The 23,656-nt window shown below is 44.0% G+C and overlaps 1 protein-coding gene across 2 annotated transcripts in view; it reads left to right on the top strand.

The window, feature by feature from the left end:
- Positions 1–23,656, top strand: part of LRRIQ3 (leucine rich repeats and IQ motif containing 3) — a 141,456-nt gene that overhangs the window by 47,998 nt on the left and 69,802 nt on the right. For both annotated transcript variants that reach the window (XM_038745812.1, XM_038745811.1), the window contains exon 4: positions 1,260–1,393. In XM_038745812.1, coding sequence (XP_038601740.1) covers positions 1,260–1,393 — 134 coding nt within the window. The remainder of the gene's footprint in view (positions 1–1,259; positions 1,394–23,656) is intronic.

Raw genomic sequence — 23,656 nt, 5'->3', positions numbered from 1 at the left:
ACGATTGATTGATTGATTGATTGATTGGAAGGCAATCTGCTACAAGTCAAAACTCACCTGTGAAGGGCAGCAGCATCAGGGGAGAGAGTCGAGGGTGGAGACTCAGGTTTCCTGCGTGGAAGGAGGCAATGGCAAACTTCTGGATTTTTACCAAGAAAACTCTATGGATCCACTAGCAGAACAATTGCAGGTGGGGAGCAGGGCGTTTCTGGGAGAGTTGTGTCCCTGGAGTCGCTGTGGGTCGGCGATGACTCTACAAGCATAAGACAAGACAAGGCGTACCAAGTGCTGTTCTAAACCCTGGGGTAGGTACAAGATAATCAGGCTGGACACAGTTCCTGACCCATAAGGAGCTCGCAGTCTAAGTAGGAAGGAGTAGGATTTAGCCTTATTTTACAGATGATCAAACTGAGGCACAAAGAAGTTAAGTGACTTGCCCAGGGTCATACAGCAGTTAAACGGCGGAGCTGGGGTTGTTAGAACCTAGGTCCTTTGACCCCCAGCCTGAGGCTTTTCCTTTAGGCCACACTGTCCCTATTTTCCGGTCCCCTCCGACCCCTTTAGCGTCTTCTAGAGCCTGACAGGCCAATGAAGCTAACTCCTGCATCACCAAGCTATTTCAGGGAAGTTGCTTTAAACACAATTTCCCTGTGGCTCTGGAAACTAAAATATAGCAATTCTTAGAGATAGGAGGGGAGAAGGACTGTCTCTTTTTCCCCTCTCTGGAATTTTTCTTATTTGGAAAATTCGATGAACTTCCTCCACTACTTAAAATCAATCAATCAATCAATCAATCATATTTATTGAGCGCTTACTGTGTGCAGAGCACTGTACTAAGCGCTTGGGAAGTACAAGTTGGCAACATATAGAGACAGTCCCTACCCAACAGTAGGCTCACAGTCTAGAAGACTGTGCTCTTCTGTTAAAAAACAACAGAAGAAATGTACCTGATTCTAGAAGTAAATCCAGTGAGTCACCTATGCCCACTCCCACCAAGATTGCAGTTTCCCGTTTTTTTTTAAACAGAAGCATGTCAAAGAAAGCTTTTTTATTTGTATTTTAAGATGAATATCATCTTTTAATAAGTTTCCTCCTTTCCTCTAAAATTATTTCACAGTTTCACTCGGACAATCTGTTTTTTTTCCAAAGAGGAGGTTCATATTCAAATTACTTGCTTTCTATGTTTTTGAAGTATGCAACTTTTAAAATACATTACTGAAAAATATGTTTTTAATTAGTTTGCCTTTGATTTTACGCAGAGGACATCCTTTGAGGAGGAAATGAACATGATAACAAATATTCTTTCAAAAGTCAATACAATCGTGGCTCAATATTCACCAGTGGTGATTGTTCAAAAATGGATTCGGGGATATTTAACAAGAAGGAAATATAGGTATGTTTGTTTTTCACTTTAAAATGTTAAATGCTTTTAATTAGCAACTTCATATAGCACATGCATACTAAATATAATTATGTAATTTTATGCAATTTAATGAAAGACAACAGTGGAAATAAGGGTTCTATATTTGAATCACTTAGTGACCAAATGACCTTATCTAAATAGTGATAATCCAAAATTCTTTCACACATTTTAGGTATGTATCAGAGGAGCAGATTTTACTGCTCCGGGGACCCACAGACAGATATTTTTCCTTTCCCTGTCCACTGTGCTCATCCCCTGTTCACCTGCCCCCGTTTAGGCTGTAAGCTCATTGTGGGCAGGGAATTTGTCCATTTCTTGTTATATTATACTCTCCCAAGCACTTAGTATAGTGCTATCCACACAGTAGGTGCTCAATAAATGCAATCGACTGACTGAGTGACTCATTTTAACCATTTTTTCACAACCCCAAAGCCCTGGGCCTCAATGCTGCTCTCACCACTTCTTCATCCTCGTCTTCGGAAGCTGGCAGTCCCCAACTTAAAAGACTGGAAAGTGGGAAGAGCTGAGGCCGGAATGGGATAGAATTGGTGTAATCAATCAATCAATCAATCATTCAATCAATCATATTTGATGGGCGTTATCCTTGACTCCCCTCTGCCATTCAAACCACATATTAAATCTGTCACCAAGTCCTGTCGGTCCCACCTTCACAACATCGCTAAAATCTGCCCTTTCTTCACCATCCAAACTGTTACCACATGAATACAGTTACTCATCCTATCCCACCTAGATTATTCATGGCTCAGTGGAAAGAGCCCGGGCTTTGGAGTCAGGGGTCAACGGTTCAAATCCCAGCTCTGCCACTTGTCAGCTGTGTGACTTTGGTCAAGTCACTTCACTTCTCTGTGCCTCAGTTACCTCATCTGTAAAATGGGGATTAAGACTTTGAGCCCCATGTGGGACAACCTGATCACCTGGTAAACTCCTCAGTGCTTAGAAAAGTGCTTTGCACATAGTAAGCGCTTAATAAATGCTATCATTATTATTATTATTATTACTGCATCAGCCTCCTTGCTGACCTCCCAATCTCCTGCCTCTCTGCACTCCAGTCCATACATCACTCCAATGCCAGATCATCTTCCTACAAAAACGTCCAGGACATGTCACCCCCCTTCTCAAAAATCTCACCTCCTTATCAATGAAAAACTCTTTACCATTGGCTTTAAAACAGTCCATCACTCCATCTCCTTGGCCCTTCCTACTTTACCTCGCTTCTCTCCTTCTACAACCCGGCCCACACACTTCACTCCTCTGGGGCTAACTTTCTCAGTGTTCCTCAATCTCGCCTGCCTCACCGCCAACCCCTGGCCCACATCCTACCTCTGCCCTGGATCACCTTCCCTTCTCAAATCCGCCAGACAATTACTCTCCCCTCACCTTCAAAGTCTTATTGAAGTCACATCTCCTCCAAGAGGCCTTCCCAGATTAAGCCCCCCATTTCCTCATCTCAGAGAAGCAGAATGGCTCAGTGGAAAGAGTACGGGCTTTTCAGAGGTCATGGGTTCAAATCCTGGTTCCGCCAATTGTCAGCTATGCGACTTTGGGCAAGTCACTTAACCTCTCTGAGCCTCAGTTCCCTCATCTGTAAAATGGGGATTAAGACTGTGAGCCACACACGGGACAACCTGATCACCTTGTATCCCCCCCAGCGCTTAGAACAGTGCTTTGCACATAGTAAGCGCTTAACAAATGCCATTATTATTATTATTATTATCTCCACTTCCTTCTGCATTGCCTTGACTTGCTCCCTTTGCTCTTCCCCCATCCCAGCCCCAAAGCACTTATGTCGATATCCGTAGTCTTTATTTATTTGCATTTATGTCTGTCTCCCCTGTGAGCTCATTGTCGGACAGGAATGCCACTGTTTATTGTTGTATTGTACTTTCCCAAGCGCTTAGTACAGTGCTCTGCACACAATAAGTGCTTAATAAATACTACTGAATGAATGAATGAATGAAATCATTATTTTGAGCGCTTACTGTGAGCAGTGCTCTGTACTAAGCACTTGGAGGAGTACAATATAACAGAGTTGGTAGAAAAGTTCCATGCCCACAATGAGCTTACAGTCTAGAGGAGGAGACAAATGCTGTGGAGCTGAGGAAGGAATTAATTCATTCATTCAATCAATTGTATTTATTGAGTGCTTACTGTGTGCAGAGCACTGTCTAAGTGCAAAGGTGACACAGAAACTCATTGTGGGTGGGGAACATGCCTATCAACTCTATTAGATTGTACTCTCCGAAGTGCTTAGTACAGTGCTCTGCACACAGTAAATGCTCAAACAATCAATCAGTTGCATTTATTGAGCACTCACTGTGTTCAGAGCACTATATTAAGAGCTTGGGAAAGTAAAATTTAGCAATGTAAGAGACACATTCCCGCAATGAGCCCACTATGAGTTTACAGTCTGGAGGGGGAGACAGACATTAATATAAATGAATAAATTATGGACAAATATTGTAGGGAGGGGAGGAGGGATGAATAAAGGGAGCATTTCGGGGTGGCTCAGAAGGGAGTGGGAGGAAAGGAAAAGAGGGCTTAGTTATTGAAGGCCTCTTACAAGAAATAATAATAATAATGATGATGGTGGCATTTTTTTAAGTGCTTACTATGTGCCAAGCACTGTTCTGAGCACCAGAATAGATACAAGGTAATCAGGTTGTCCCATGTGGGCTCACAGTCTCAATCCCCATTTTACAGATGAGGTAACTGAGGCACAGAGAAGTGAAGTGACTTGCCCAAGGTCACACAGCTAAGTGGCAGAGGCAGGATTAGAACCCACAACCTCTGACTCTCAAGTCGTGCTCTTTCTACTAAACCAGGCTGCTTACCTGGAAGATGGGGAGAGTAATAAGCTCTTGGGTAGTTGAAGAGGGAGGGCATTTCAGGCCAGAGGCAGGATGTGGGCTAGAGGTTGTGGTGAATTGACAAGATTGAGGTGCAGTGAGTAGGTTGGCATTGGAAGACAGAAGTCCGTGGACTGGGATGTATTGGGAAATCAGGGAGGTAAAGTAGGAGGGGACAAGGTGATTGAGAGCTTTAAGGTTGATGGCAAGGAGTTTCTTTTTGTTGTAAAGGTGGATAGTGAACCACTGAAAGTTCTTGAGGAGTGGGGAAATGTGGACTGAATCCTTCTGTAGAAAAATGATCCGGGCAGCAGAGTGATGTATGGACAGGAGTTGGGAAGAGACAGGAGGCAGGGAGGTCAGCAAGGAGGCTGCTACAGTAATCAAGGTGGGATAAGAAAAATGCTTGAATAAAGTGATATTTTGGATGGAGAGGAAAGGGCAGATATCAGTGGTGTTGTGAAGGTTGAACTGACAGGATGTCGTTGAATATATGTGTTGAATGTGAGAGATGAGTTGAGGATATGGAACATAGTAGTAGAGATGTTCTGAAGGCGGGAAGAAATTTGAGACTGCAGAGGAGAGAGCTCAGTGCTGGATATATAGAATTGGGAACCCTAGGCATAGAGATGATAGTTTTGAAGTCATGGGAGTGAATGAGGTCTCCATGGGACTGGATGGAGATGGACAATAGAAGAGGACTCAGAACTGACCCTTGAGAGACTCCCACAGTTAAGCGGTGGGAGGCAGAGAAGGAGTCCGTGAAAGAGACTGAGAAGGATACTCTGTGGCTGTGGAGGACAAGGTGTGGCTAAGCAGGGGAGCGGGAGAGCCTCAAACCTCCTCCCCTCTTCCCAGCTCTTCTTCTCCATCTCCCTCCCACATCCTGCTCGGGTAATAATAATAATGATAATAATAATAATAATGGCATTTATTAAGCACTTACTATGTGCAAAGCACTGTTCTAAGCACTGGGGAGGTTACAAGGTGATCAGGTTGTCCCACGTGGGGCTCACAGTCAATCCCCATTTTGCAGATGAGATAACTGAGGCACAGAGAAGTGAAGGGACTTGCCCAAAGTCACACAGCTAAGTGGCGGAGCTGGGATTTGAACCCATGACCTCTGACTCCAAAGCCCGAGCTCTTTCCACTGAGCCACACTGCTTCTCTAGTCTCCTTGATCACTCCCCAGCAGGAGTAGGCCACCCGGGAGAGTGTCAGGAGCTGCGGAAGCGGCAGTGAAGTCCATTGGGTTGAAACTGCAGAAAAACAAAACTTACAAGAAAAGATGTAAAGTGAGGGGTAGTGTGGGGAGACCGATGGTCAGTTTGGAGAGTGAGAAGGGAGCTGGAAAGCTGCTGAGTGAGGAATATGGGGAATGGCTAATTCTCCTGGATTCAACAGGAGAGGTTGCTTCATTGGGGTGCAGGCTCAGCAGGCAGATTTTAATAATAATAATAATAATAATAATAATAATAATGGCATTTATTAAGCACTTACTATGTGCAGGTTGTCCCACGGGAGGCTCACAGTCTTAATCCCCATTTTACAGATGAGGTAACTGAGGCACAGAGAAGTGAAGTGACTTGCCCGAAGTCACACAGCTGACAATTGGCGGAGCCAGGATTTGAACCCATGACCTATGACTCCAAAGCCCAGGCACTTTCCACTGAGTCATGCTGCTTTTCAAATTGATTTTCCCTTCAACTGTATCTGGGTTAGGCATGGCAAGCACTCAACAAGCAGATTCGTACACCAAAACTGGAGGGGCGGATCATAAAGCGATGTTTTAATTGGAGGAAGCTGACAAACGAAGGTTACCCAGAACCTTTCACTATGGAGGGAGTCATAATAATAATAATGGCATTTATTAAGCGCTTACTATGTGTGAAGCACTGTTCTATGCGCTGGGGGGGGAATACAAGGTGATCAGGTTGTCCCACAGGGGACTCACAGTCTTCAACCCCATTTTACAGATGAGGTAACTGAGGCACAGAGAAGTGACTTGCCCAAAGTCACACAGCTGACAAGTGGCAGAGCCGGGATTTGAACCCATGACCTCTGACTCCAAAGCCCGGGCTCTTTCCACTGAGCCACGCTACTTCTCTACTGAGCCATGCTGCTTCTCTCATAGATTAGCAAGTGGCATCCCTGGCATGCTATGGCAGACAGTCTTCGCTTTTACAAATTTGACTTGGGGCCAGCAGAGCTTAGTGGAAAAAGCATGGGCTGAAAGTCAAAAGACCTGGGTTCTAGCCCCAGCTTTTCCACTGGCCTGCTGTGCGATCTGGGACAAATTACTTAACTGCAATTCACTTAATCTCTCTGCGTCTCAGTGTCATCATCTGTGACATGAAGGGGTACCCGATAGACGTGCAGTTTGCTAATCTAAAACTTCAACAATGAAAGGATTCTGGGAAACTCTTCTATTTTCTCTTCCTCTGATTAAAATCTTGGTTTATGATAAACACCTCCCATCATTCTCTGATTGGTCCTTTCAGGCATAATCTGATTGGTATGTCAATCTGCCTGTTGAGTGCCCACCATACTTGGCAGGATAATAATAACAATAATAATAACAATAATAATAATAATGGCATTTATTAAGTGCTTACTATGTGCAAAACACTGTTCTAAGCGCTGGGGGGGTTACAAGGTGATCAGATGTCCCAAGAAGGGCTCACAGTCTTCATCCCCATTCTACACATGAGGTAACTGGGGCACAGAGAAGTGAAGTTACTGGCCCAAAGTCCCACAGCTGACAATTGGCACAGTCAGGATTTGAACCCATGACCTACAACTCCAAAGCCCGGGCTCTTTCCACTGAGCCACACTGCTTCTCCAGCTGTTTCTCCCGCATTCCCCCTCCCCATCCCCCCCGCCTTACCTCCTTCCCCTCCCCACAGCACCTGTATATATGTATACATGTTTGTACGTATTTATTACTCTATTTCATTTGTACGTTTATTCTATTTATTTTATTTTGTTAATATGCTTTGTTCTCTGTCTCCCACTTCTAGATTGCGAGCCCACTGTTGGGTAGGGACCGTCTCTATATGCTGCCAACTTGTACTTCCCAAGCGTTTAGTACAGTGCTCTGCACACAGTAAGCGCTCAATCAATACGATTGAATGAATGAAGGATGTGATTAGGCAAATCTGCCTGATGACCCTCTCACAACCAGTAAAGCTGAACCCGGGGAAAGGGGTGGGGGCTGATGGGGACACTTACTTTGCACCTCCAGCAGCTCTTTCGCTCATCTCCATTCTCATAGAATATCCCCACAAATGGCCATCCAAATTCCCTCCCTCAAACACACCTAACCAGAACCTTGTTCCCATTCTTCCCTTTAACCCACCCAAGTGCCCACCGTATCTCAGTTCTCATCATCATCATCATCAATCGTATTTATTGAGCGCTTACTATGTGCAGAGCACTGTACTAAGCGCTTGGGAAGTACAAATTGGCAACATATAGAGACAGTCCCTACCCAACAGTGGGCTCACAGTCTAAAAGGGGGAGACAGAGAACAAAACCAAACATACTAACAAAATAAAATAAATAGGATAGATATGTACAAGTAAAATAAATTAATAAATAGATTAATAAATATGTACAACCATATATACATATATACAGGTGCTGTGGGGAAGGGAAGGAGGTAAGATGGGGGGAATGGAGAGGGGGATGAGGGGGAGAGGAAGGAAGGGGCTCAGTCTGGGAAGGCCTCCTGGAGGAGGTGAGCTCTCAGCAGGGCCTTGAAGGGAGGAAGAGAGCTAGCTTGGCGGAGGGGCAGAGGGAGGGCATTCCGGGCCCGGGGGATGACGTGGGCCGGGGGTCGATGGCAGGACAGGCGAGAACGAGGTACGGTGAGGAGATTAGCAGCAGAGGAGCGGAGGGTGCGGGCTGGGCTGGAGAAGGAGAGAAGGGAGGTGAGGTAGGAGGGGGCGAGGTGATGGACAGCCTTGAAGCCCAGGGTGAGGAGTTTCTGCCTGATGCGCAGATTGATTGGTAGCCACTGGAGATTTTTGAGGAGGGGAGTGATATGCCCAGAGCGTTTCTGGACAAAGATAATCCGGGCAGCAGCATGAAGTATGGATTGAAGTGGAGAGAGACACGAGGATGGGAGATCAGAGAGAAGACTGGTGCAGTAGTCCAGACAGGATAGGATGAGAGCTTGAATGAGCAGGGTAGCAGTTTGGATGGAGAGGAAAGGGCGGATCTTGGCAATGTTGCGGAGCTGAGACCGGCAGGTTTTGGTGACGGCTTGGATGTGTGGGGTGAATGAGAGAGCGGAGTCGAGGATGACACCAAGGTTGCGGGCTTGTGAGACGGGAAGGATGGTAGTGCCGTCAACAGAGATGGGAAAGTCAGGGAGAGGACAAGGTTTGGGAGGGAAGACAAGGAGATCAGTCTTCGACATGGTGAGGTTTAGGTGGCGGGCAGACATCCAGATGGAGATGTCCTGAAGGCAGGAGGAGATGCGAGCCTGGAGAGAGGGGGAGAGAGCAGGGGCGGAGATGTAGATCTGGGTGTCATCAGCGTAGAGATGATAGCTGAAGCCGTGGGAGCGAATGAGGTCACCAAGGGAGTGCGTGTAGATGGAGAACAGAAGGGGACCAAGCACTGAACCTTGAGGAACCCCCACAGTAAGAGGATGGGAGGGGGAGGAGGAGCCTGCAAAAGAGACTGAGAAAGAACGACCGGAGAGATAAGAGGAGAACCAGGAGAGGACGGAGTCTGTGAAGCCAAGGTCAGATAGCGTGTTGAGGAGAAGGGGGTGGTCCACAGTGTCAAAGGCAGCTGAGAGGTCGAGGAGGATTAGGACAGAGTATGAGCCATTGGATTTGGCAAGCAGGAGGTCATTGGTAACCTTTCAGAGGGCAGTTTCCGTGGAATGAAGGGGATGGAAGCCAGACTGGAGGGGGTCGAGGAGAGAGTGGCTGCGGGCACTCTTGGTTTCCCAGGTCTCCTGACTACCAGACTCATAGTCTTTCCAGAGGATTTCCAAATGCAAAGAACTCAGGGAAAAGAGATATCTGACACATTTGGGGTATACAGGTGGTATATGGGGAGGCAGAGGGGCTCGGAGTGGGGGAATGCCTAAGAAGCCTTCCTCACAGCCTTTAGTGCTTCGCACATAGTAAGCGCTTAATAAATGCCATCATTATTATTATTATTATTTTCTCTGCTTCTTCGGACTCCCCGTGACATCTCTGTGGTTTCTTCCTTGGTGGGGAAAAGGCAGGGGAAGGTGGACAGTCTTCCCAGGCTTCCAGCTCCAGAAAAATGGGGGTAAATGGTTGGTGGCTGGGGAAATATCAGGGGTGGCTTTGTGGCAGAAGGGGCAGGATCCTGCGGCCTCCCCCAGCCTCTCCTCTTCCTTGTAGCACTGCCAAAATTGAGTCTTAGGAGACTCGAGACAGGGAAAAATCATTATGTAAAAGCCGCTTCTAAAATCATCCAGGTTGGGGAATTCGCCAAATGTGAGATTCTCTGGCCATAAAGTCCTATTACTTTCGTGGTAATTTTTATTACAGCAATTATGACAATGATAAAATTTAATCTCTACTGAATAGTTAATAGAGAAACAGCATGGTCTAGTGGATAAAGCACAGGCCTGGGAGTCAGTAGGATCTGGGTTCTAATCCTGGCTCTGCCACTTGTCTGCCGTGTCACCTTGGGTAAGTCAGTTAACTTCTCTGTGCCTCAGTTAACTCATCTGTAAAATGGAGATTAATACTTTGAGCCCCATGTGGGGCATGGACTGCGTCCATCCTGACTGTCTTGTATCTACTCCACGTGTGTGGCTCAGTGGAAAGAGCACGGGTTTGGGAGCCAAAGGTCATGGGTTCTAATCCCTCCTCCGCCACTTGTCAGCTGTGTGACTTTAGGCAAGTCTCTTCACTTCTCTGGGCCTCAGTTCCCTCATCTGTAAAATGGGGATTAAGACTGTGAGCCCCTCGTGGGACAACCTGATCACCTTGTATCCCTCCCAGGGCTTAGAACAGTGCTTCACAGATAGTAAGCGCTTAACAAATGCCATTATTATTATTATTACTTACATAGCAAATGCTTAAACAAGTACCATAACAAAGAAAAGAAAGCTCAAAAGACTCAATCAGTGCTGAACGTGAAACCAGTTTCTAACCTGAAAACCAGATACCCCTTCTGCCCCAGTGGTGGGCAGGATTTTGGGAGGGAGAGAGGGTGGGAGCGGGACTGATGGATGTGATGGTGAGTGAGCAGGCTTTTGGTGGGGCCGAGGGTGAGTGGTTATCCCACTGTTGGGTAGGGACTGTCTCTATATGTTGCCAACTTGTACTTCCCAAGCGCTTAGTACAGTGCTCTGCACACAGTAAGTGCTCAATAAATACGATTGATTGATTGATTGATTGATTGATTATCCACCCCGAAAGATGTCAGGTCTGCCACTCCGGACCTCAGGGCAGAGAAAAATAGGTGAGATAGGGCTCCAGCTGGCTTTGCCCAGAAAGACAGCAGGCAGCAGACGTCACACAGCCGGATCTGGGAGTGGAGTTGGGCAGCATAACTTCTCCCTGGTCCCACAGAGATACACACCCTCACACGCATGGTCCCCTTCATCCCCTCCCGTTCATTCATTCATTCATCCAGTCGTATTTATTGAGCGCTTACTGTGTGCAGAGCACTGTACTAAGCGCTTGGGAAGTACAAGTTGGCAACATATAGAGACGGTCCCTACCCAACAGCGGGCTCACAGTCTAGAAGGGGGAGACAGACAGCAAAACAAAACATATTAACAAATAAAATAAATAGAATATGTACAAATAAAATAAATAGAGTAATAAATACGTACAAGCATATATACATATGTGCAGTGGGGCTGGGAGGGGGAAGAGCAGATGGAGCAAGTCAGGGAGACGACAGAAGGGAGTGGAAGAAGAGAAAAGAGGGGGCTTAGTCTGGGAAGGCCTCTTGGAGATGTGCCTTTAATAGGGCTTTGAAGGGGAGTAGAGTAATTGGGATTTGAGGAAGGAGGGAATTCTCCCAAGTGCTTCATACAGTGCTCTGCCAACAATAAGAGATTTCCTGAAGACAGGAGGAAATGCTAGACTCTAGAGAAGGAGAGCGAGCAGGGCTGGAGATGTAGATTTGGGAATCATCCACACACAAACAGAAACGTGCCCTAGCGGATACAGCTTGGGCCTGAGAGTCAGAAGGTCCTGGATTCTAGTCCCAGCTCTGCCATTTGTTTGCTGTGTGACCTTGGGCAAGCCATTTAACTACTCTGGGCCTCAGTGACCTCATCTCTAAAATGGGAATTTAAGACTGTGAGCCCAATGTGGGACAACCTGATAATCTTGTATCTGCCCCAGCGCTTAGAACAGTGTTTGGTACATAGTAAGTGCTTAATAAATACCATTATTATTATTATTAAGGACTGTGTCCAAACTGATTAGCTTCTATCTAACCCAGATCTTAGTATGGTGCCTGACACATAGTAAGTGTTTAACAAATACAACAATTATTAAGATAATAATAATATTGATAATTATGGTATTTGTTAAGTGCTTACTATGTGGCAAGCACTGTTCTAAGTGCTGGGGTAACAATCATAATAATATTAATAATGGTATTTGTTAAGCACTTACTATGTGCCCAGCACTGTTCTAAGTGCTGGGATAGATACAAGGTGATCAGGTTGTCCCACGTGGGGCGCACAGTCTTAATCCCCATTTTGCAGATGAGGAGACTGAGGCACAGAGAAGTTAAGTGACTTGTCCAAAGTCACACAGCTGACAAGTGGCAGAGCTGAGATTAGAACCCATGTCTTCTGACTCCCAAACTCGTGTGCACTTTCCACTATTAACATAAATGAATTTACTGAGGGGGTATGTACTCTTCCCCCTAACAAGGCTCACAATTTGTCCTGCAGCCCTTACAGTTCATATTCAGATTGCTGGAGGTACCAGTTTCTTCAACAACTAACATTCTCTTACCTTTGAAGTTAATTGCTAGTTTTTCACTTTAGAAAAGGCCTTTTTTTCCCCGAGCTATCCATTTATACTCTTCAGTCCATCTTAAGCCAGATGTTTGTGTTGTCTAGACAGCACCCTGTAAATTTCTACTTCCCTCTTGTCACTTGCATATGTATGTTTGGTTATCTGTACAAGATTTACAGCACTTCCACCTCACTCTCCAACTTGCTGTTCACAGGCTCTTGAAACTTAGTCCTTGTACTGGGGACCCATGCTGAGATTATTAGCATTTTAATAGACAGTTGCCATTTCCTACCATGATTGTCATGATGTAACCTGTGTGATTAAACTTGGAAGTTTGTGGGTTGGGGAAATGCTTTCAAATTTTTTTATTTATCACCAATGTTGTCTAAATTAAGAATGCATTCATGGGACATCAAAGGCAAACAGTACATCAAAGAGGAAAGAATTCTTCCATCTTATGGAATAATTTTTAGATAGCATTTCTCCAGAAAATATATTTAGGCAGGGAGAAACGTAGGAAGCTTCAAAGGGATTAAAAGCACTGTATCAAATTTGTTTCTTTAATTCTCACAGGCAAGGGGTGTCTGTTGTAAAAATATTCATAGAGGCTCCTCCCTGTCATTTTCTTCCCTTAACAAAGATCACCCTAAGGCTTGGTTGGTAGTAGCCAAATACCCTAAGTTATTCTGGGATTTTTTGATATTACTATGAATGACCATCAAAGGAATACCACTTTGTAATTGTACAAAGAGATAATTTAGTGTGCGGTTCTATAATGTGTTTAACATGAAAAGCTATAGGAGAAAACTCAAGTTTACATTATTAATGACACTTGGTAGTTTTTAAATGATTACTTCCATTAATTGCCTTTCTCGTGTATGTAATAATTTGAATAGACAACTACCCCCGGACATACACACATACATATAGACCTAAACTCATCCACAAATCCTAAATTCTGCCAAACCTACTGCTTTCACTCTGGGTTAATTGGTTAATGAAGGTACTTATTAAGCAGATGCTCTTTGCCAGGCTCATATGGGATAGGGACTGTGTCCAACCTGATTAGCTTGTATCTATCCTCAGACACTCAGTACAGTGTCTGTCACTAGTGTCTCACATATAGTATGTGCTTAATAGTAATAACCATAATAACTGTGGTATTTGTTAAGTGCTTACTATGTGGCAGGCACTGTTCTAAAGAGCTAGGGTAGATATGAGCAGATTAGTTCGGACATGACTTTACACCTGTCCACATATTTTGTTTTGTTGTCTGTCTCCCCCTTCTAGCCTGTAGGCCCGTTGTTGGGTAGGGACCATCTCTGTATGTTGCCAACTTGTACTTCCCAAGCGGTTAGCACACAGTAAGCCCTCAATAAATAAGATTGAATGAATGAATGAATAGCTTGGCGTCCCAGAGACCAAAATCCTCAATTTCAAAAACAATAACTCCCATCCACTTGGAAAAAGACATTCTCATTGCCTGGGCCAATTTCAGAGATGACTGAGAATTAATCAATCGTATTTATTGAGCATCTACTATACTAAGCACTTGGCCCAGTTATGACATTCTCACTATAATGTTTACCCACATTGTCTAAAGAAAAGTAATTTTAAAAGACAAGGGAAATAAAATGTACAGTTATTCAGTAATGATTCAAGAGTCAACTTGAATCAATAAATACGACAATGAATGAATGACACAGTCTGTGTCCTGCTTGGGGCTCACATTCTTAATCCCCGTTTTACAGATGAGGAAACTGAGGCTCAGAGAATTTATCTGACTTGCCCAAAGTCACCCAGCAGACAAGTGGCAGAGTGGGACTGGAACCCAGGATCTTCTGAATCCCAAGCCTGTGCTCTACCCAGTACAGCATGCTGCTTCTCAAAAACCACGATTACTATTATAATACCAAGACAAGTAAATGAGAAGTTGGTGGAGGTGGGATTCTTTAGATCCTTTAGACTCCCCAGTTGCTAGACCTCTGTTTTCTGGAAATTGGAGGATGTGTGAACCATCAGAAAGCCTGTTCGATTACAGCAGTGTGGCCTAGTGGAAAGAGCACAGGCCTGAGAGTCAGAAGGACCTGAGTTCTAATCCTAGCTCTACCACCTGTCTGCTGTGTGACTTTGGACAAATCACTTCTCTGTGCCTCAGTTCCCTCAACTCCCACCTACTTGGATCCAAGCCCCGCCTATGACAGGGCCTATATCTTGATTACCTTGTATCTATCTGAGTGCTTATTACAGTTAGACTGTGAGCCCACTGTTGGGTAGGGACTGTCTCTATATGTTGCCAATTTGTACTTCCCAAGCGCTTAGTACAGTGCTCTGCACACAGTAAGCGCTCAATAAATACGATTGATGATGATGATGGTGATGAGTGCATAGTGAGTGCATAACACATATCACAAATTATTTTTATTATAGTGCAAGTTCCAAAGTCAGATGAACTTCCCGTTGAAGCATACAGGGAAAATTAATCCTTTTGGTGCTGAGAATGTTCTTATTTCCCGGAAAACAGAGTTCTAGCAGCTGGGGAGTCTAAAGATCCTAAAGTCTCCCACCTCCACCAACTACTCATTTACTTGTCTTGGTATTATAATAATTACTGTGGTATCTGAGAAGCAGCTTAGCCTAGTGGATAGAGCATAGGCCTGGGATTCAGAAGATCCTGGGTTCTAGTCCCATTCTGCCACTTGTCTGCTGTGTGACTCTGGGCAAGTAATTCAGGAAGGAATAGATTAGCAGTTAAATTCCTCAAATTCCTTTCACAAGAGGTTAAAAATCCGTTAGCACCTATCTCCTCTCGGAAGACAGGGTAGAGATTCACATCGGAACTTGTTTTATAAATATGTTTATTTTACTTGTTCATATCTATTCTATTTATTTTATTTTGTTAGTATGTTTGGTTTTGTTCTCTGTCTCCCCCTTTTAGACTGTGAGCCCACTGTTGAGTAGGGACTGTCTCTATATGTTGCCAATTTGTACTTCCCAACCGCTTAGTACAGTGCTCTGCACATAGTAAGCGCTCAATAAATACAATTGATGATGATGATGATGATATGTGAAGCTCAAATAATATCTTCAGCTATTTGAGTGTTGACTCACCCCCATATGAAGAAGTATCATATAGTATTCTCTACCCTTAAAATGTAATCTATTTACCTTGCTCTTAGAACTCAGGTATTTCACATACTGTTGTGGCAAAATGAAAAAAAAAAGTATTTTATGAAGGTACAGTAGAAAATTAGAAGACCATTGTATGATTGGAAAATAATTTTAAATATTTAAGTAACCAGGAGATTTTGCTGACTGATGAACTAGAACAAATTTGGTTGTAATAAGAATCCATAAATTTAAACAATTATTATACATTATTTTCAATGAACAAAATCCTATTATGAGAGTTTCGCCGATCTTCTAGGATAAATTGAACTGATTGTAGTTGAAGAATTCACATTCAAAATGTATTTTGATGCATCCAATTTTGTTGAAATTAAGAATTGAAAAAAGAACAAAGAAATGTAACAATGTTTTGAACTCGGGGGATTTATTTTCAGCTATATGTATGATTCGGGTCCAGTCTCTATTTGGCCCAGTTATTACATTGTCACTATAATATTTACCCACATTGTCTAAAGAAAAGTAATTTTAAAAGACAAGGCAAATAAAATGCACAGTTATTCAGTAATGATTCAAGAGTCAACTGCATTCTTGTTGTTCTGGTAGTTCCTCTGAGTTCTTATTCGGGGAAAGGCGGAAAGAAATTTATTTATAAAAGTGTTTCTTTGACTAAAACATTTTTCAGGTTTTATTCAAAGTCTATTTGTTCTTTTACGAGAGAAGATGAAACCTACATCACAGTTAGCTAAAGACCTTGCTTTAGGGTCCTCATAAATGCCAACGTCCTTGACTCGTACTCTTGAAACAAGATTTTTCAATGTCCAAGTTGTTATTTCGTTGTGCTTTAACACGAGGATCCAGATTCCAACAAGTCTACTACGACTCTTTGTCAAGCTCTTGGGTGCCCTTTCTGCAGGATCCATAAGAATGGCCAACTTCTGTTTGATGTTGGACCGACTAAATTCCAAAATCGCAGTATTTTTTATCTTGTCTTATCTTTGTTGAACCATTCTAGAATTTGGATGTGGCATCAGTGTGAAGAACCCATTAATCGTAGCATTTTAGGCATTTCAGTTTTCTAAGTTGGTTAACATTTAGGGATCATCATTCCCTTCCTCTTGCTCAAAATCTCTTTGTGTTTTCAAAATATTTATTTTCACATACTGAATATAAAACCTAATTTATACCAGCTTTGCCAATTATTGATTTGCCTGGATCTAGCCACCCAAATCAAATACCAAATATTTACCAAATATCACTAGTTTCTGAAGATTTTTGTACGGCGAACCCAAGCAATCTTCAAAATTTTGTGAAATTCAACAAGTTTTCCCCTACTCCCTCTCCTCTGCATCACCTCTCTATACCTTTTAAGGCACTTAGTAATCACCGCACCATGAGCTGCCCAGCACTTATGTACATATCCATAATTTATTTTAATGTCTGTCACCCACTCTAGACTCTAAGCCCCTGGTTATCTACTCTGCTGCATTATACTCTTCGAAATGCTTAGTTCATTGCCCTGCATATAGTAAGCTCTCAATAAATACGATTGATGGGCTGAAATCCAAGCAGCCGTCGTTACCACTAACACCATTCAAAGCCTTTGAGGACAGAATTTTTGGTACGCTAGAATCGAATAAAATTGAGGTAACTCTGGGTGAAAGAACACCTACATCTCCGATAGAGTATAAGCTCCTTGATGGCAGAAATTGCATCTCCTGGCTCTACTACACTCTCCCACGTGCTTAGTGCAGTGCTCTGCACAGGATAAGTGGTCAGTAAATGACACTGATTCCAGCACCAATGATGTGCTGTTACAATTGATTCAGTTCCATGTTCTTCGTTGACCCTATTAGGGTCTTGTAGTGTGCTAGCAGAACCTTTTCTTTTCATTTTCTGGTAAACTGTTGAAAAATATTTTTAATTTTTTCCTTTTCTCCTATTTGCTATTAAGAGATTAGGATTGTCCTGAAGACCCTCAGTAATTTAGAAGCTTGCTTTTAATTATTTTGCTTCTATACCATCTGTGCCTCTCGCCTCTCATGGTTAGTCATAAAATGCCCTCTGCCACAGCAAAAACAAAAAAAGTAGTGGCAGGTACAGCTAATGAAAATTTTTAAGGTCAGCATGTTACCTTGAGGTGCCTCCTACCATTTTTCTCCCTCTCACACTGGTGATGTGAAATTTCAAGGGATAGTGAGATTTCATAGCTAGACATTCAGCACAGGGTACTACAATGATAAAAACAATAATCACAGCATGTTCCAAGTATTGTACTAAGAACTGGGGTAGATACGAGATATTAGAGAAGCATCGTGGCTTAGTGGAAAGAGCACGGGCTTGGAAGTCAGAGGTCATGGGTTCTAATCCCGGCTCCGCCACTTGTCAGCTGTGTGACTTTGGGTAAGTCATTTAACTTCTCTGTGCCTCAGTTATCTCATCTGTAAAATGGGACTAAGTCTGTGAGCCCCACGTGGGACAACCTGATAATCTTGTATCAACCCCAGTGCTTAGAACAGTGCTTGGCACATAGTAAGCACTTAACAAATACCATTATTATTATTATTATTATTAATCAGGTTAGACATGGTCCCTGTCCCACAAGGGGCCACCAGCCTAAATGGGAAAGAGAACAGGGATTGAATCCCCATTTTACAAATGAGGAACTGAGGCATAGAAGAGGCATACAAGTAAATAGTACAACTAGGAGAATCAATCAATCAATCGTATTTATTGAGCGCTTACTGTGTGCAGAGCGCTGTACTAAGCACTTGGGAAGTACAAGTTGACAATATATAGAGACAGTCCCTACCCAACAGTGGGCTCACAGTCTAGAAGGGGGAGACAGAGAACAAAACCAAACATATTAGAAGCCTTCAGGATGCAAAAAGGAAAGAAGTTGAATTTCTCTGCTACAGCCAAGGCAGAATACAGATGTAGTGCTTCAGGCTGCTGATGTTTTACAAATAATAATAACAATAACAATGATGGTATTTGTTGAGCGCTAACTATGTGCCCGGGCGGCTACAAGCAGATTGAGTTGGACACAGTCCGTGTCCCATGTGGGGCTTACAGTCTCAATCCCTGTTTTACAAACGAAATGACTGAGGCTCAGAGAAGTGAAGTGACTTGCCTAAGGTCACACAGCGGAGAAGTGGCAGAACTGGGAACTCCCAGGCCTGTGCTCTATCCACTAAAACATTGCCCACCCATGCAAAAGACAAAATGAAAAGGACCACTGAGTCACTGATCCAAATGATGGGCTCCAGTCACAGAGTCAGCAGCGTGGCTCAGTGGAAAGAGCACGGGCTTTGGAATCAGCGGTCATGGGTTCAAATCCCGGCTCTGCCAATTGTCAGCTGTACGACTTTGGGCAAGTCACTTACCTTCTCTGTGCCTCAGTTCCCTCATCTGTAAAATGGGGATTGACTGTGAGCCCCCCATGGGACAACCTGATCACCTTGTAACCTCCCCAGTGCTTAGAACAGTGCTTTGCACATAGTAACCACTTAATAAATGCCATCATTATTATTAGTAGTAGTAGTAGAAGTAACAGTATTGATTAAGCTTTGACTATGTGCTGAGCACTATACTAAGAGCAGGGAAAGACTTCATAGATGGGAACTAGTGCTAGATGTGAACAGTGCTTCGTACATGGTAAGAGCTTAACAAATGTCATTATTATTATTATTATTATTATTAACTAGATATGGTCCCTGGCCATTTCCATTACTTTATTTGATCCCGTTTCTTATGATGATTAAATTCAACAGGGTCCTTGTTGCAAATATAACATGGACACTCTCCTTGCTTTCCTGAGTTAGCATTTAGAACAGTGCTTGACACATAGTCAGCGTTTAACAAGTACAATTATTATGATCACTTGGGAGTTGCCTTAGGAATGTCGGTGGAAAGTCGGTAGGATTTTGAACGGTTTAGTTGGGGAATTTCAACATCTATGGGACAACCGTAGAATCACAACACTAAAAATCTCATTAATTTATGATTCAAGTTCTGAATTTGAAGCAAGTTATTTTTTCCCATACGGCCACGTAGGATTTAATTGATCACATTAACTAAACATATGTCTAAAGTGAAATTCGAAATAGAAATTTGGTGCTTAAGAGCTTGTGCCTTTGCAAATGTGTTGGTTAATTTGAAGCAGGTGGTTTAAATCATCTGGAAGTGAATCAGCATCTGTGAAAGACACTCGTTTGCCAATAGGAGAGAGGGATAAGATGAGCAGTGAAAACCAAGTAACCTTTTCATTTCTCTCCCCACCTCAGCTTTCCCCCATTGACGAGTAATCAGAGCTATTCAAAAGTTCCAAAAGAGTTCTCCTTTCCAGAGGTATTTTTGGTCTACTGAATTTCAAACCATCAGGGTTTTCTGTGTTTCTCACATTTTTTTTCTGTGTACCAGGCACTGTACTAAGCTCTGGGACGGATACGAGCTCATCACATTGGATCCAATCCTTGTCCCACACGGAGCTCACCCTTTTAATCCCCCTTTTACAGATGAAGTAACTGAGGCACAGATAAATTAAGTGACTTGCCCAGAGTCAAACAGCAGACAAGGGGCAGAGCTGGTATTAGAACCCAGTTCCTACTGAATCAACTAGTTAACACTGCTTTTCCTTGATCGTGACTCTCTGTTGCCTGCAGAGTTGTGTGTGTCTTGGGCTACAAAGCAGGAGAGCAGATTACCAAAGTATTCATAATTATAAAAGTCACAATTGGAGAATCCATCAATCAATCGTATTTATTGAGCACTTACCGTGTGCAGAGCACTGTACTAAGCGCTTGGGAAGTACAAGTTGGCAACATATAGAGACAGTCCCTACCCAACAGTGGGAGAAGCAGCGTGGCTCAGTGGAAAGAGCCCGGGCTTTGGAATCAGAGGTCAGGGGTTCAAATCCCATCTCTGCCTATTGTCAGCTGTGTGACTTCGGGCAAGTCACTTCATTGCTCTGGGTCTCGGTTACCTCATCTGTAAAACGGGGATTAAGACTGCGAGCCTTCCATGGGACAACCTGATCGTCTTGTAACCTCCCCAGCGCTTAGAACAGTGCTTTGCACACGGTAAGCACTTAATAAATGCTATAAAAAATTGGGATTCAGTATTACTAGTTGCTAAGTGCTGTGTTAGAAACAAGGTTATAGATGAGCCTCACCATCTATTTTCTCTCCATTTTGCAGATAAGGAACCTGAGAGCCAGAGAGGTTAAGTGACTGGCCTAAATCAATCAATCAATCAATCGTATTTATTGAGCGCTTACTGTGTGCAGAGCACTGTACCAAGTGCTTAGGAAGTACAAGTTGGCAACATATAGAGTCCCTACCCAACAGTGGGCTCACAGTCTAAAAGAGGGAGACAGAGAACAAAACCAAACATACTAACAAAATAAAACAAATAGAACAGATATGTACAAGTAAAATAAATAATAAATAAATAAATAAATATGTACACACATATATACATATATACAGGTGCTTTGGGGAAGGGAAGGAGGTAAGATGAGGGGGATGGAGAGGGGGGCGAGGGGGAGAGGAAGGAAGGGGCTCAGTCTGGAAGGCCTCCTGGAGGAGGTGAGCTCTCAGCAGTGCCTTGAAGGGAGGAAGAGAGCTAGCTTGGCGGAGGGGCAGAGGGAGGGCATTCCAGGCCCGGGGGATGATGTGGGCCGGGGGTCGACGGCGGGACAGGTGAGAACGAGGCACGGTGAGGAGATCAGCGGCAGAGGAGAGGAGGGTGCGGGCTGGGCCGGAGAAGGAGGGAAGGGAGGTGAGGTAGGAGGGAGCGAGGTGATGGAGAGCCTTGAAGCCCAGGGTGAGGAGTTTCTGCCTGATGCGCAGATTGATTGGTAGCCACTGGAGATTTTTGAGGAGGGGAGTAACATGCCCAGAGCGTTTCTGGACAAAGACAAATACAATGTTTGGCCTAAAGCCAAACAGTAGCATGGCTCAGTGGAAAGCGCCCAGGCTTTGGAGTCAGAGGTCAGGGGTTCAAATCCCGGCTCCACCAATTGACAGCTGTGTGACTTTGGGCAAGTCACTTCACTTCTCTGGGCCTCAGTTACCTCATCTGTAAAATGGGGATTAAGACTGTGATCACCTTGTAACCTCCCCAGTGCTTAGCACAGTGCTTTGCACATCATAAGTGTTTAATAAATGCCATTATTATTATTATTATTATGAAGTGGCAGGATTGGCTCTTGAACCTGTGTCTCCTGACTTCTGGGCCCTGTTGACCTGACCTGACAACAGGGGTTAGGTGTGAGGGAGGGAGTAGCTTCCTGTGTCCCATTGTTGGGTAGGGACTGTCTCTATCTGTTGCCGAATTGTACCTTCCAAGTGCTTAGTACAGTGCTCTGCACCCAGTAAGCGCTCAATAAATACGACTGAATGAATGAATGAATGCATGAATGTGTCTCAGGGTGAAACTACCACTCCAGCACAGGGAAGCACCATGGCCAGTGAGAAGTAGTGTGGCCTAGTGGATAGAGCCCAGGCCTGGCAGTCCAAAGGACATGGGTTCTAATCTCTGCTCTGCCTTTTATCTGCTGTGTGACCTAGGGCAAGTCATTTCACTTCTCTGTGCCTCAATTACCTCATCTGTAAAATGGGGATGAAGACTGTGAGCCTCGTGTGGGACATGGAGTGTGTCCACCGGATGAGCTTGTATCAAGTGCTTAGTACAGTGCTCTGCACACAGTAAGTGCTCAATAAATACGATTGAATTAATGGTGTAGTGGTAGAGCCCTAGCCTGAGAGTCAGAAGGTCATGGGTTCTAATCCTGCCTCCATCACAGGTCTCCCCTTCCTCCCCCTCCCCAACCCCCGGCCTTACCTCCTTCCCCTCCCCACAGCACCTGTATATATGTATATATGTTTGTATGGATTTTCAAGCTCTCATCCTATCCCGTCTGGACTACTGCACCAGCCTTCTCTCTGATCTCCCATCCTCGTGTCTCTCTCCACTTCAATCCATCCTTCATGCTGCTGCCCGGATTATCTTCGTCCAGAAACGCTCTGGGCATATTACTCCCCTCCTCAAAAATCTCCAGTGGCTACCAATCAATCTGCGCATCAGGCAGAAACTCCTCACCCTGGGCTTCAAGGCTGTCCATCACCTCGCCCCCTCCTACCTCACCTCCCTTCTCTCCTTCTCCAGCCCAGCCCGCAACCTCTGCTCCTCCACCGCTAATCTCCTCACTGTACCTCGTTCTCGCCTGTCCCGCCGTCGACCCCCGGCCCACGTCATCCCCCGGGCCTGGAATGCCCTCCCTCTGCCCCTCCGCCAAGCTAGCTCTCTTCCTCCCTTCAAGGCCCTACTGAGAGCTCACCTCCTCCAGGAGGCCTTCCCAGACTGAGCCCCTTCCTTCCTCTCCCCCTCGTCCCCCTCTCCATCCCCCCATCTTACCTCCTTCCCTTCCCCACAGCACCTGTATATATGTATATATGGTTGTACATATTTATTACTCTATTTATTTATTATTTATTTTACTTGTACATTTCTATCCTATTTATTTTATTTTGTTGGTTTGTTTTGTTTTGTTCTCTGTCTCCCCCTTTTAGACTGTGAACCCACTGTTGGGTAGGGATCATCTCTATATGTTGCCAACTTGTACTTCCCAAGTGCTTAGTACAGTGCTCTGCACACAGTAAGTGCTCAATAAATACGATTGATTGAATGAATGAATGAATGCTATGTGACCTCAGGCAGGTCACTTCAGTCCTCTAGGCCTCAGTTAACTCATCTGTAAAAAAAAAAAATGGGTATTAAGAGTGTGAGTCTCACGTGGGACAAGGTCTGTGCCCAACCTGATTAACTTGTACTTACCCCAGTGCTTAGAACAGTGCTTGGCACATAGTAAGTGCTTAACAAGTGCCATATTTATTATTATCATAGTAATTATTACAGTGCTTGGCACCTAGTAAGCTTGTAACAAATATTGCTTTTATCATTAATATTATTTCCAGAAACCAAGATGCAAGTCAAGCATTGCACTGAGTCTTTTCAGAGTTCAGACACTTAGGCTATTAATCTGGTGCATTCACCCCAAATAGGACTCCCCAGAAGCCCCAAATTCTAGCCTGCTTCATGCTGTAAATCACACTCAGTTCTAGGTCCTGCTCTGTCACGTTTTGATCTTAACTGTCATATTCCTTCACCTGTATAATGAAAATAGCACCTGGTCCTTCCTGTCTTACAGGAATGCTGCATGGATCAACGAAATATCATCTAGGAAAGCATTT

This window comes from Tachyglossus aculeatus, chromosome 4 (genome assembly GCF_015852505.1).
Source record: "Tachyglossus aculeatus isolate mTacAcu1 chromosome 4, mTacAcu1.pri, whole genome shotgun sequence".
NCBI lineage: Eukaryota > Metazoa > Chordata > Mammalia > Monotremata > Tachyglossidae > Tachyglossus > Tachyglossus aculeatus.
The sequence above is the reverse complement of the archived record's forward strand: the minus strand, read 5'-3'. Positions and strand labels throughout refer to the sequence as shown.